A 15,223-nucleotide genomic window follows, 5' to 3' on the forward strand; every position below is an offset into this window, starting at 1 on the left:
CAAGATTTTTTAAATGAATCTCTGAAGTGGAATTTGTTTTTCACCCCATATTAAACTAGTAATGAACGATGGCCTCTTTCACGTTTTTCAAAATTATATTTCCACCGCTATGATTAACTTTTTTTCACGAATTTCCATTTAATCCAATTAGAATTACGCTCTCCTTTTCCTCTTGATGCAACCAGCCAATGAAATAACCGCTAACAGCTAAATGGGCGTGGCTTTATCAGACAGCCGCTGAAGGGATTGAGCTGACCGGTTCATAGGTGAAACAACAACAAGCTCGGCGATATGAGGGTTCCTGAAGCACTGATTTGGGTCGCTATCCTCATCCAGAAGGTGAGAGTGATTATATCTGTTTCATCGAAAACGTCACATCTGTTTAAGCACGTCTCATAGTTGACACACACGGGCAGTGTTATTGTAACGTCTTTTTCTGCGTTAGCTTCAATGCTATGTTAAGGTTAGCTTGCGGAGATCACTGTGGGCCGTGGAAACCCACAGATCGCCGGTGGATAAAACATTATAATAAAGGAGGATTGCTGCTGATCCACGGCATCTCTGTAGAGAAAACATAGACATAATGATCAGGAAGTGAATAGAGATTATTATACAACGTGTCGTTGGTTTTAAAAATGGCAGCGTGTCTGAAATCTGAGCCCAAAGGAAAATATTTTCAGATTAATTGTTTTTCCTTTAGAAAGCAATTATAAAACTAGGTAACATGTTTATCAACCTTTCCAAATCAGATGGATCATTATTATTTCACTGTCTGCTTTTAAACACCTCTGTATCTTCTTTTGCAGCTTTCTTTTTGTGTCCTATATTTTAAATTGTATATTATATGAAATTATATACAAGAATCAAACCTCTGTGGCCTCAATCCTTTTAATGATGAGCCTTGATTCATTTGATGAAACTTTGAGACTGGTGTCAGTGTAGGTCCCAAAATTGGACCCCTATTTGAGGAAAAAATATAAGATTTAAGTAATTTCCAGGCCCACATAATTATGAAAGTATAAAATTTTTTTTTTTACCTTTCTTATTGTCTAAACGTTGTATCTATCCATCTATAGTTTTGTCCATCCACCTATCTGGCTGTCCATCATTTCCGTATATATTATATATATTATTTCTGCACGTTCCATATTTAAAACCTTACCTCTGTGTAAACATGAATCTTGTAATAAAAGAGAATTTCTGCATTTATGCAGTAAGAACTAAACTACAAACTGTAAATGTGTCCTGAAGAGCATGGGATTTTGACAGGGAAAAATGTATAGAAATCCTGTTCAAACGTCTCTTTTACTATAGCTGGATATCTATATCATCCTATAGGTGGTGGGGGAGTATGGCATGGCCCATTTCAGTGATAAGGGCAAAAGCAATGGGAAGGACTACTGCATATTCTTCAACTCACAGTGGGCACGTCTACCTCAGGACCTCAATAAAGCAGTAAGTCCCCTGGTGATACTAAGCAACCTTTCACTAGTTTTATGATAACTACATCACACAACATCCTTTGGAAAAACACTTAAACGTTTTCACATTGTGTCAAGTTACTACCACGAACTTCATTGTGTTTTATATGATGGACCAATACAGTGCAGAATTGTGAAGTTGAAGGAAAGGATTCATGGTTTGTGATTTTATTTATTTATTTTTTTGCAAATAAAAATCTGAAAAGTGTGACCAGCATTTTTATTCACACCTCTTTACTCTGACAAAAAAAATACTCTGTCTAAATAAAATCCAGTGCAACCAAATGTCTTCAGAAGGTACCTAACAAGTAAACCCGCCTTTTAAAAATGTAATATCAGTATTAATACAGCTGATCTGTGAAGGCCTCAAAGGTGAAGGAGAAGTTTATAACAAGGTTACGTTAAGCCAGTGGTGTCCAAAATGTGGCCCGGGGGCCATTTGTGTCCCCTGGACTGATTATGTAAGGCCCCTGACTTTAATTCAAGAATGATACAAATTTGGCCACCTCAGCACATGTGGTTGACACAGATTGAGACTTTTTATTTTATTATATTCTATTAAAACAGAAAGTGTCTTTTTATAACCACGCTTTCATAGTAACTAGGACCATATCTATCCAGACATTTACTGAAAAGCCAACTTTAGTGCACCCAAATCTGCTTTTAATTCATTTTTAATCTAGGCTAAACACAGAACGTGATTTTAAAGAAAGAGTGACCCAAATCCTGTTCTTATAACTGAGAATAAAACTTTTAAAGTTTTGGATCTACAATGATTTACACATCATTCACCAACAAAAAAATCTGACTACTTTATTTGCTTAATTAAAATATTTCCTGCTTAGTTTATTATTGATCGGGTAAAAAACGGGCTGAGCAAGGAGAGCAATGTGAATAAAACGAAGGAGATGATTGTAGATTTTAAGAGAAACAAGAATAGGTCAAACATAATTTCCATCAAGGAAGAACAAGTGAAGATTGTGGAGGAGTATAAATACCTCGGTGTTCACCTGGACAACAGACTAGAGTGGAGATGCAACTGTAAAGCCATCTACAAGAAGGGACAGAGCAGACTGTACTTCTTGAGGAAGCTTAGGTCCTTTGGTGTTTGCAGCAAGATGCTGCATATCTTCTATAAGTCTGTTGTGGAGAGTGTGATCTCTTCGGCCATCATCTGCTGGCGAAGCAGCATCAGAGCCAGGGACTTAAAAAAGCTCATCAAGCTGATAAAGAAGGCTGGCTCTGTTCTGAGGACTCCTCTGGAACCTCTGGAGATCATTGTGGAAATAAGGATTCTTCATAAAATGAAGAACATTATGGAGAACCCTGAGCATCCTCTTCATTAGACTGTCCTACAACAACAGAGTGTCTTCAGTCAGAGGGTTCTTCAGATCTGCTGTAAAACAGACCGCTACAGGAGATCCTTCCTGCCCACAGCCATCAGCATCTACAACGGCTCTTTGAGGAAACCTTCATAATATGAGCTATAACAACATTTAATTTCCTTTTAGGATTAATAAAGTATTCTTCAATTTAATTGAATTAACCAGAGAAGCAACTGAGAAGCCCATGGTAACTCTGGAGGACCTGCTGAGATCCACAGCTCAGGTGGGAAAATATGTTGACTGGAAAACTATTAGTCTCGCACTCTATTAAAAAGAATTATTCAATTCAATTCAGTTTTATTTATATAGCGCCAATTCACAACACATGTCGTCTCAAGGCGCTTCGCAACAGTCAGGTTCATACATTCCAATTAATCCTAATCATTGAACAGTGCAGTCAAAGTTATTTATTTATTCAAATTGGATAAAAGGTTTTTCTATCTAAGGAAACCCAGCAGATTGCATCCAGTCAGTGACTTGTAGCAGTCACTCCTCCTGGATGAGCATGTAGAGACAGTGGACAGTCACTGGTGTTGACTTTGCAGCAATCCCTCATACTGAGCATGCATGTAGCGACAGTGGAGAGGAAAAACTCCCTTTTAACAGGAAGAAACCTCCAGCAGAACCAGGCTCATTGTGAGCGGCCATCTGCCACGACCGACTGGGGGTTTGAGAGAACAGAGCAGAGACACAAAGAGAACACAGAAGCACTGATCCAGGAGTACTTTCTATGGGAAGGAAAAGTAAATGTTGATGGATGTACAGGGGTTGGACAATGAAACTGAAACACCTGGTTTTAGATCACAGTAATTTATTAATATGGTGTAGGGCCTCCTTTTGCGGCCAATACAGCATCAATTCATCTTGGGAATGACATATACAAGTCCTGCACAGGGGTCAGAGGGATTTTAAGCCATTCTTCTTGCAGGATAGTGGCCAGGTCACTACGTGATACTGGTGGAGGAAAACGTTTCCTGACTCGCTCCTCCAAAACACCCCAAAGTGGCTCAATAATATTTAGATCTGGTGACTGTGCAGGCCATGGGAGATGTTCAACTTCACTTTCATGTTCATCAAACCAATCTTTCACCAGTCTTGCTGTGTGTATTGGTGCATTGTCATCCTGATACATGGCACCGCCTTCAGGATACAATGTTTGAACCATTGGATGCACATGGTCCTCAAGAATGGTTCGGTAGTCCTTGGCAGTGATGCGCCCATCTAGCACAAGTATTGGGCCAAGGGAATGCCATGATATGGCAGCCCAAACCATCACTGATCCACCCCCATGCTTCACTCTGGGCATGCAACAGTCTGGGTGGTAAGTTCTTTGGGGCTTCTCCACACCGTAACTCTCCTGGATGTGGTGAAAACAGTAAAGGTGGACTCATCAGAGAACAATACATGTTTCACATTGTCCACACCCCAAGATTTGTGCTCCTTGCACCATTGAAACAGATGTTTGGCATTGGCATGAGTGACCAAAGGTTTGGCTATAGCAGCCCGGCCGTGTATATTGACCTTGTGGAGCTCCCGATGGACAGTTCTGGTGGAAACAGGAGAGTTGAGGTGCACATTTAATTCTGCCGTGATTTGGGCAGCCGTGGTTTTATGTTTTTTGGATACAATCCGGGTTAGCATCTGAACATCCCTTTCAGACAGCTTCCTCTTGCGTCCACAGTTAATCCTGTTGGATGTGGTTCGTCCTTCTTGGTGGTATGCTGACGTTACCCTGGATACCGTGGCTCTTGATACATCACAAAGACTTGCTGTCTTGGTCACAGATGCGCCAGCAAGACGTGCACCAACAATTTGTCCTCTTTTGAACTCTGGTATGTCACCCATAATGTTGTGTGCATTTCAATATTTTGAGCAAAACTGTGCTCTTACCCTGCTAATTGAACCTTCACACTCTGCTCTTACTGGTGCAATGTGCAATCAATGAAGACTGGTTACCAGGCTGGTCCAATTTAGCCATGAAACCTCCCACACTAAAATGACAGGTGTTTCAGTTTCATTGTCCAACCCCTGTAAGTACTTTAGTTGTTTCATCTAGAAAGAAAGAACAGATAAACTATAAATCTATTAAAATTCAATTCATTTTAAAATAAATTTGAAATCATTTCAAGTTCCAGCAGAGCTCACAGAAAGAAGGAGACAGTTTTAGAGCCAAGGAGCTGCAGCTGAAAAAGCTCCATCTCCCTTGGTTACTAGCTGAACATCTAAGAGCTTCCAGTCTTGACATCTTAGAGCTCTACTAGGGATGTATGGATAAGTTAAGGAGGTGCCAGACCATTTAGACAATTTGGGGTGATGTGTTCATGTCCTCAGCAGACAGACAGCTGATTTCTGAACCAGCTGAAGATGGCAAGGGAGACACTGGTCAATCCTACTTTAGAGGGAGTTGCAGTAGTCCAGTCTTAGAAGTAATAAAAGCATGAATAACCCTCTCTAGGGCATCATGATGAAGATAATCCTTGACTTAACAAATAAGCCTCAGATGATAAAAGCTAGACTACTGCACTGACCTGTTAATTGAAGTGAGGTATCATGCTGTGGGGTTGCTTTCTTTCAGCAGGGTCAAGGAAACTGCTCAGAGTTAATGAATAGAGCTACATTCACAATCTAAAAAACCCTGTTAAAAGCTGCAATGAAAGCAAAACACTGCATGTATATACTTCTGTTACATTATAGGACTCTTTGTGTTGCTTTTTTTTTTTTTTTTCAAATGTTGGAAATCTCTGATTCTAGCAAACATATTACAGAAAACGTATTAATCCAAAATAATTCGGACATTTAAACTTTTACATCCTATATGTATTTTCTTCAATCTACAAAACATTTTCTCCAGCTTTGTATAATCTCGTAAATCGTTCTCCATCACAGTCTCGCCTCCAGATCCATGACTTGACATCTTCGGTCCTGTGCTCGCCCTCCGAGGTCCCAGAGGGAGGCTTCCCAAACCGCATCCCCATGGTGCTGAGGGGCAACTGCACCTTCTACGAAAAGGTTCGCCTGTCCCAGATTAATGGTGCCAAGGGTCTCCTCATTGTCAGCAAAGACAGGCTGGTAAGACACTTAACGTTACAGTGTGTTAAACAGATTCTGGTCCCTTTTAATGATGATGTGTCTTTTGTTTTGTTTTTTACAGACGCCACCCGCAGGAAACAAGACCCAGTATGAAGAGATAGATATTCCCGTAGCTCTGCTGAGCTACTCTGATATGTTGGACATAAGCAAGGTGAAGAGTCGACCACTGAGATGATTTTCCAGATGTGTGGCATTTTTGGTCCAAATTTAAAATGAGCTGTTTGCTTTTGTTCGATTAGATTTAGCTAACATGATCTCGTTGTCTCTAACCTGCACAGACCTTTGGTAAAGGGAGGTTTGTTGCCATGTACGCACCCAATGAGCCGGTGTTGGACTACAACATGGTCATAATCTTCTTGATGGCTGTAGGAACAGTGGCCACTGGAGGTTACTGGGCCGGCAGCAGAGATCGAAAGAAGTAAGTGGGATTTTTGCACATATAGATAAAAAAAAAAAAATGCAGCCTGTGTTATTTATGTAAAGCTATGAGTGACTCACAGGTGTGAGCCAATCTGACCCCATTTCTGATGAGGATGCCATCATGAGGATTTTGTTTTGTAATGGTTCAATGATTCATTCTGTGGTAAAATCTGCATAAAGAAAAAAACATTGTTCAATTTCCTTTGAAAATAAAACTTTTCATTTAGTGCATGTTTATGAAATCTATTTTTTTGCCACTCTAGAGACATTTTATTTTGTAGCAGCACGGAGCAAAAGTGGCTGTTTAAATAGAAAAAGGTCGCTGACCCCTGCTCTAGTCAAAGAAGAAGTCTTCAGCTTGGAACTTCCTTAATCAGCAGTCGTCTCCGTCTTATTTCGTTTTACATTCTGCAGGCGTTACATGAAGCATAAACGAGACGACGGAGCGGAGAAGCAGGACGAGGAGACGGTGGACGTCACTCCCATCATGATCTGTGTGTTCGTGGTCATGTGCTGCAACATGCTGGTGCTCCTCTACTTTTTCTACGACCACCTGGGTATGACACACATACTTTATATAAACAAGGGAACTCAGGGAGAGCTTGCAAAGAGACTCAAAAGTATCGCTATAGAATCACATTGGTGCACCTGTTGCTGCTGCTGGAAAGTGCATTTCCTAGTTTTCACGTCATCATATGAATTACCCTGCTTGCCTCTTCTGCTGATTTCTTCTTGTTCAGCCATTTGGGTTATCGGCATCTTCTGCATGGCCTCTTCCGTCGGCCTCTACAGCTGTCTGTGGCCTTTTGTCAGGAGGCTTCCTTTCTGCAAGTGCAGGTGAGAATGCTTGGATTAGCGGCTGAGGAGCCAATGTTTCTCTGAGGTCATACAGATGTTTACGAAAGCTTCTTACCCAATAAATGACTATAATCTATAAACTGTCAAAACAATTCTAATTGCAGTAGAGTCACATTTTGTTACATTAAAACCACTAAATGCATTATATTTCTTGAAAATCTGAAAAGTGTGGCATGCATTTGTACTGTTCAGCGCCTGTGAGTTAATACTTTGGTACAGCTGCAAGTCTTTTGGTGTACGTCTCTAACAGCTTTGCACATTTATAGATTAACATCTTTTCCCCCAAACATAATTCCTAATATTTATGCCACATATTCGTGGGTGGATTTGACTGGGCCATTCACATGACTATGCCAATACGTGAATCTGCTTTGATATAAATCATGCCATCGTAGCTCTGGCTGAATGTTTAGGGCCGTTGTCCTGCTGGAAGGTGGACCTCAGCCCCAGTGTCAACACTTTTTCAGCCTCTAACAGGTTTTCTTCCAGCATTGCCCTGTTCAGCTCTATCAATGTTCCCATCAACTTCCCTGCTAAAGAAATTCATTCGGACACCATGAAGCTGCCATCATCATGTTTCACAGTGGAGAAGAAGTGTTGGGTTTCTATCACACACAGCATTTTGGATGTAGGACTTTTGGCTTTCTTTGACCGAAGACGTTTTTTATCTTGCCAGTCTACCGTTGCCGCAAAATTTGAAATGTGCTCGACGTCAGATAAAAAGTGGAGAATACAAGTCTTGGAAGATTTTTAAAAGGAACATAGCCTTGAACAATTACACAGTACTTTCTGTTGGTCTATCAAATAAAATAACTGTAAAAGACTTTAAAGTTTGCGGTTGTAATGTGAGAAAATGTGTCTCTTGTATTTAGAAATGTACTTTTTTACAGATTATACATGTGATTTATTAAGAAAAACAGGTGTTAGCATGAATTGTCTGTTTAAATTTACTGTTTAATGGCTGTATTTAGACCTTAAACAGTGAAAAAAACTTTCTCGCAGTTACAGTAAATGTTAGAGGGAGGCTAACTGACATGTAAATTATGTTTGTGTGTGTAAAAAAAAAAAAAAAAACAGGATCCCAGAGAACAACCTCCCGTACCTGCACAAGCGTCCGCAGATCCGCACGCTGCTGCTGTCGGCCCTCTGCATCAGCATCAGCATCGTCTGGATGGTGTTTCGCAACGAAGACCAGTGAGTCTGAAGCCAACAGTTTAACCCAGGCAGGATGTTTCAATGGTGCTTGCTGATGAACATTCTTGCTCTGTGTCCTCCAGGTGGGCGTGGGTGTTGCAGGACGCCCTGGGGATCGCCTTCTGTCTCTACATGCTCAAAACAGTCAGGCTGCCCACATTCAAGGTGAGGCAAAGCTGACGGATATGAACCATAAAAACAGCTTAGATAAGTCATCAACGTACCTCATATTTCTCCCTCTCTCCTGCAGGCTTGCACTTTACTACTGTCGGTCCTGTTTGTTTACGATGTTTTCTTTGTATTTATTACACCCTTCTTCACAAAGGTAGGATGAGTCTCAGCTGAAATAAATGCAGACTGCGTTTTAGGTTTCTATCGGTGATTCTCCTCCTGCGTTCTTTTTGCAGAGTGGGGAGAGTATAATGGTTGAGGTCGCTGCCGGCCCCTCGGACTCCGCCACTCATGAAAAGGTGAGCCCACTGATTCTGTGGTTCATCTTAGAGAAGAACCAAATACTGACTCTGATATTTGTGTCTTCAGTTGCCCATGGTGCTCAAAGTGCCGAGGTTAAACTCCTCTCCTCTGGCTCTTTGTGACCGGCCCTTCTCCCTCCTGGGCTTTGGAGATATCTTAGTACCAGGTGTATCATTTTGTTTTGTTCATGTTTTAACAGCAGATCATTAGCTTTAACCCACGACATGGAGACAGTTGTTCTGTTGTTGCCCTTTCAGGTCTGCTGGTGGCATACTGTCACAGATTTGACATTTTAACCCAGTCCTCCAGGATCTACTTTGTGACCTGTACAATCGGTAAGTGCTCCTGCAGGGACTATGGTGGGTTGGGAAAGATGAAACTGCTTTATTTCATAATCAGAGTATTTCAGATGGATCTAATGCATCATGGAGGCCTAAATCTACTGCAGTCCCTTCTTAAATAAATCTGCATTGCTTCAAATGTGTCTCAGTGCAGCTCCTTTCACTTTTTCTCACATTACAGCCACAAACGTAAATGCATTTTTTTGGGATTCTATGTGATCCGACACAAACACGAAGCAGCATAATGGTCAAGTGAAAGAAGAATGACGCATGGGGATTTAGCTGTTTTCTCCACCATCACTAAAAGCAAGAAAACTAGCAAAACAATCATGGGAAACAGTTTGACACAAATTATCTTCTAAAACACACATTCGTAGTCATTCTGCAGGACCCTGTAGAGAATAATTTCCCCTTTTTTCCGTCCTACTAGTTTGCATTAAAATTGATCTTTCTCTCCCCTCCCGTCAGCGTACGGCATCGGCCTGCTGATCACCTTCGTGGCCCTGGCCGTGATGCAGATGGGCCAGCCGGCGCTGCTCTACCTGGTGCCTTGCACTCTGCTCACCAGCCTCGTTGTGGCGCTCTGGCGCAGAGAGCTGCGCCAGTTCTGGACTGGAAGTGGATTTGTGGTGAATACCAGTTTGATATGACTGCCTACCTGCGGAAGAACATAAAGACTTTAAAAAAATAAGAGAAAGCGACAAAAGACAATGAAAACAATCTGTTCTATTAAAGAAAAACATGCAGAGTGAAGTAGAATTACAAGTTGAGTAAGCATCACTGCCTCTTTGTGTTTCACTGTCCCTCCCCTGCCCTTTATTTGACTGGGGCTGTGCTGTAGTCTGCTGCTGAGGGCTCAGCTGTCTGTGAATGTCACTGCAGGTATTCTATCTGGGCTTGGCACTTTACTTTTAATTAAATCATGCTTATCTCACCTAAATTCTCTTTCTGTTGTTATTTTTCTCTGAAATAAGAGCTTTTATTTTCTGTTGAGAAGCGAGTGATCATGTAGCAGATCAGCTTCATCCTGAAATGACTTGGCATGTTTCTCTAAGTGAAACTCTGTGGGATTTCTGCTTTTCAATCAACAGCAATATCTCTGACGACAATGCACAGCACAAAGAGTTCCAGAAATGTGGCATTTTATTGTCTCAGAGGAATTACTGTAAATGCTTTCCCGTTTACCTCCAGGTCCTCTGTATCTGTTCTCGTTACATGTTTTAGTCTGATCACATTTCAGCCATTTTAATTTCACACACAAATTTTCTGCTCCTCCCCTCCAGCCTCCCATAGTCCTCGCACCAATCAACCCCACACAGACCGCGGAGCCACAGGCAGAAGGGCCCCCGCCCGAACCCAAGCCGCAGACCCCCGAAGCCACCGCTCAGAGCGAAGACACGCCCGACGCACAGCCGCCTCAGGAAGCGCCCAAGTCGCCGGAGGAGAGCGAAGAGAAAACCAACAACTAGTACTTTTCTAGTTTCACTACATAATTAGCTTTTTTCTGAGGTGTGTCTCGGTCATTGGACATTTAAGGTCATTTATTGTTTACTGTTGATACAAAAGGGAAGAACTGCTCAGACGATTTTATTTAAATTTGTTTCGCCAATAGAAAGTGTATTGAGGCCGTGAAAAATATAGATGCGTTTAAACAGCTGGAAAAGATGTGTGAAAAACAACTTCAAATAAATTCTACTTTTATTGCAGTAGCATTTGGGGGGAAAAATGTTTAGAAGTAATTATTACCAAATTCACTGATGAGAGTTACTGCCACCCTTGTAGTTGCCTGGCCCCCAATATTACCCTCCTGGTAATCCTGGGGGCTGATGGGAGACGGTGGATTTTCAGTTTTCTAACATATTTTTACTGAAAATACTTTAACAAGGTTCCCATGACCTCTGGAGGAGATGCAAGCCGAGAGCATCACAGATTTTCCACTGTGCTGTAGGCGCTTTTCCAAATATTCATTCTTTGTTTCATACCTGGAGTGTTTTGTTGTCAAAAAGATCAGTTTGAGGCCCAATTTAGCCCACTTTGGATACTTTTGCCTAAATGTGAATCAATACTTTCTGTTGGATTCCAATAAAAACGTAAAACACCAAAGCTGTGCCAGCAGGTGGCGATGACATCAACAAACCTACATTGAAATTGAAAAGAAGATTCCTGAACATGGCTAAGCAAGTCACGGGTTGAAAAAAATCTCCCTCAACAGTTTTACTTCATGTTATGAACTTCCATATTGTAGATTTGAAGTTTACTGGGGACACAGTGGGGACAACGTGAGAGGGACTTGAAATAACCCATGAAGCTTTTCCCACTGTTGCAGTTTTTGGCACAGAAAGCCAGAGGGGGCATGTGCAAGGTGAACCTTTAGGTCATCATTTTTAAAACCTTCAGGATATCCAGACATAAAATCTGTTTTTTTTTTTCTCGTAAAACTATTGATTGCATGTAAACAAGAGGTGCAAGGGCACACATGTTTACTTTTGTAAAGGTAGGACAGAAAAGGCATCTCTGCCAAACAACCAACTGGCATGTAAATGGTTGTCATGGAGACCCTAATATGCTACTCTTTGCTGCAGGTCCCTAGCTGTGTGTGATAAGATAAATATGGGTCTTCATCCAGTCTGGTGGTGTAAAAAATGGCCTCTTTACTAATAAAAAATTCCTGGATTAAAAAAAATTATTAAACAAAACAAAACAGTTCTATTTATTTTTAATGCTAGAGGTACCGCAAATTGTGCCATTCCTGATTTTGTTAAAATCAATTATTAACACAAGATTTTCTCTTCTTCACTGAATAAATGCCCTCTGAATTTTCTGTGTTAGAATATGCTACTGCAATACAAGATGAATTTATCTTAAGGCTTTAGATATTTGACAAGACTTCATCTTCTGGTTACCATATTTGTCCACATCTGTAAGTCCTGTCCGGCAGTCTGTGGCACCTGTAAAGTATTTAAACACTGCTGACTTTTCACACCCAGATATTATTACTAAAAGCCCAGTGACACAAGCAACGGCAGCTGAGTTGAAATTATATCAAAAATCTTTTACACATCTACTTAGATAACAAAAAAATCTCAGTTATTAGTAGTTATGAACATTTAAAGCTGTAAATGGAGCATTTTTTGAGAAAAAATGATCTTGTAAATGAGAGCTTATAGCAGAGTCACGTGATGTTTCTAATTCTTGTGAAATGACCAAAGCAGAGCTAACAGATGAGGTGGGAGCTGCAAAGATCAACTCTGAATGTCTTTGGCTCTTTAAATCGACACCATCACCAAACTCAAGAACCCAAATGCCTTTTCTGTACTAAAAACTGGTATAACTGGGCTTTACTGGTCTAATAATCCTGTGGTCAGAGAAGGATGTTGTAACATATAAAGACAAGCCTAAAAGGTTTTATGTCTCAGATTTTGCAGGACTGAAAGTTCTGTGACACAAGTGAAACCGACCAGTCGCTGTTTGGGGGAAGTTGGCAGACTGCCTGTGAATGTTGTGGGTTCCGAAACTTAATTGAAAGCATACCGAGACTTGATTGTCTGTATTTCTTCTATTACATCATAAACGGCAGTGCTGACACACCCTTTCAAACCAACTGAGCCCAAAGCTACCAGTCTTCAGCTTGGGGTTTATATTTCTCCACAGGGACATTTTTTTTTTTAAATTCATCATATTTTGTTACATGTTATTTTGCATGGTATGGTTTTCATTGTATGTTTTCTACAAAACTAGGAAAGGACGGTACAAAATGTCACTCACCGCTGCGGTTTTTGTTTTCCCGGTCACTCGTGTCATCCTAAGATTGGGCTCTGGCCATGCTGGTGCGGTAGAATGTGTCTCATGTAAAAATTGCTTTATGAAAACAACGGAGTACTGTACTCCAAATGTGCTGCAGTTTATCGGATAGGACCAGTCGTGTTAGTTGCACTTTTATTTAAAACCAATAAGTTTTTTGCTAATGTATGTTTTATCAATTATTGTAAAATGTGTTACAACGTGGAAACTAAGGTAATAATGAAATGTGTACAGTATTCCCCACTCCTGACCTGAGGTTAGAATAAACATCAAATCCCAGCAGTCAGTGAGGATAAACTTAATTCTGGTTAATTGCTGAATAACCACCATGTGTGTGTGTGTGTGGTTGGATGTGTGAGAGACTGAGTTGTGGTAAAAATATATTTCATGTGGGCAGCTGAGATGTCACTTTTACAAGACATGATTCACCAGTATACTTTGTCACCAAGTGGTTTTTAATGCTTCTGATGGTTAAATATAATAAAGAAAAAATGTATTTAATTTTGGATTTCCTTCTTTTCTATTGTTCCCTGCATTAGTGTTGTTAGTGACCAAACATTGGGTTGTTACAACCTCAGACATCATTGTATTTTATTGGGGTTTTAAATAGACCAAGACAAAGAAGAGCATAACTGAAGAGGAAGAAAAACAATACATGTGGAAAATAAAATTATTTTATTTACCAGTAAAAGCGTGACATCCTTTCGTTGGGAGTCAACTTGGGTTGAAGAGTTGAAACTGAAGCCTTCAGTTTCAACTCTTTGGAGGGTGTCTCTACCAGCTGCTGTGTATGTGGGCATCTGTAAATGAGACGTTTATGGCTTTAATGACCTTCTTGCCACTCTCCCATAAAGGCCAGATATGTGGACAGGATGACTAACATCCCTTCAACATGAGTCTTCTACCTGAACCGTGGATCACTTCACCTCCTTTAAAAGTTACCATGTTCTTCTTAAAGTTACCTCAGTGATTTTCTTAAATGGTAGGTTTCCAATTTTGATGATTGAAGAGTGTTTCAGGAGGTGGTCAAACTAAATTTCATACAAGTAGCCCATCCTCAAATTCATACTGAAAATAAAACAATTAAAAACCATGCATCATTTTCTCTCCTCTGATCTATTCTGTTGGTCAATCACGTAAAATCCCAATAAATAAATTACATTTTCTTAGTTGTAATGTGAAAACTTGGAGTAGAAGTATTCTTAGAAGGTGCTGTATGTATCTAAACGTTTGCAGTGGTTTCTGGGTCTGAATGTTTATCTTCCAGCCGTCCAACGTCTCTGCAAAGATGGACATCAGCCTGACAATGAGCCTCTTGTGGCTTCAGCAGTCCCTCAAAGAGGACAGAGGGAGTCTCTATTTACTTTGGACCGCTTGTCTGATTGACTAACACACCGTCTGCCTCAGGGTTTTCTCAAAAAGCCAATGCAGTGCACACACTTGGAGCAATGATTTTTTTCCCCACTGGTGACAGCAAACAATGACATAAAGCTACTAAATCCAATTTTCAGGAAATCAACTGATGCAAAAAAAGCGGGTCTTTGTCATGTTTTAAAGTCCTCTGTGGCAGCTGCAGATCAATTCAATTCAGTTTTATTTATATAGCGCCAATTCACAACACATGTCGTCTCAAGGCGCTTCGCAACAGTCAGGTTCATACATTCCAATTAATCCTAATCATTGAACAGTGCAGTCAAAGTTATTTATTTATTCAAATTGGATAAAAGGTTTTTCTATCTAAGGAAACCCAGCAGATTGCATCCAGTCAGTGACTTGCAGCATTCCCTCCTCCCGGATGAGCATGTAGAGACAGTGGACAGTCACTGGTGTTGACTTTGCAGCAATCCCTCATACTGAGCATGCATGTAGCGACAGTGGAGAGGAAAAACTCCCTTTTAACAGGAAGAAACCTCCAGCAGAACCAGGCTCATTGTGAGCGGCCATCTGCCATGACCGACTGGGGGTTTCAGAGAACAGAGCAGAGACACAAAAAGAACACAGAAGCACTGATCCAGGAGTACTTTCTATGGGAGGCAAAAGTAAATGTTAATGGATGTAGCTCCTTTAGTCGTTTCACCTAGAAAGAAAGAACAGATAAACTCTGAGCCAGTTTTTAATGTTAGAGTCTGAAAGAGAGCACATATAATTAGTTACAGTAAAAGCTCAGTCAATTTCCATG

At 40.7% G+C, this 15,223-nt stretch overlaps 1 protein-coding gene across 2 annotated transcripts; it reads left to right on the forward strand.

Annotated features, from left to right (window-relative positions):
- The first annotated feature begins 193 nt into the window (after window positions 1-193).
- sppl2 (signal peptide peptidase-like 2) lies at window positions 194-13,545 on the forward strand. 2 transcript variants are annotated; one of them, XR_007038715.1, is made up of 15 exons: window positions 194-339; window positions 1,339-1,455; window positions 5,753-5,935; window positions 6,018-6,107; window positions 6,235-6,374; window positions 6,791-6,933; window positions 7,117-7,213; window positions 8,312-8,428; window positions 8,512-8,593; window positions 8,679-8,753; window positions 8,836-8,898; window positions 8,969-9,068; window positions 9,160-9,237; window positions 9,712-10,008; window positions 10,527-10,660. XR_007038715.1 is itself a non-coding variant. In XM_047368683.1 (15 exons), the coding sequence occupies exons 1-15, from the start codon at window positions 292-294 to the stop codon at window positions 10,710-10,712; spliced, it is 1,680 nt and encodes a 559-aa protein (XP_047224639.1). In that variant the 5' UTR covers window positions 195-291; the 3' UTR covers window positions 10,713-13,545. The 2 variants fall into 2 exon arrangements, 1 of the variants encoding a protein (XP_047224639.1); XM_047368683.1 differs by having other exon boundaries at window positions 195-339; window positions 9,712-9,872; window positions 10,527-13,545.
- Window positions 13,546-15,223: the final 1,678 nt, after the last annotated feature.

Source organism: Girardinichthys multiradiatus, chromosome 6 (genome assembly GCF_021462225.1).
Source record: "Girardinichthys multiradiatus isolate DD_20200921_A chromosome 6, DD_fGirMul_XY1, whole genome shotgun sequence".
In the NCBI taxonomy this organism is placed as follows: Eukaryota; Metazoa; Chordata; class Actinopteri; order Cyprinodontiformes; family Goodeidae; genus Girardinichthys; species Girardinichthys multiradiatus.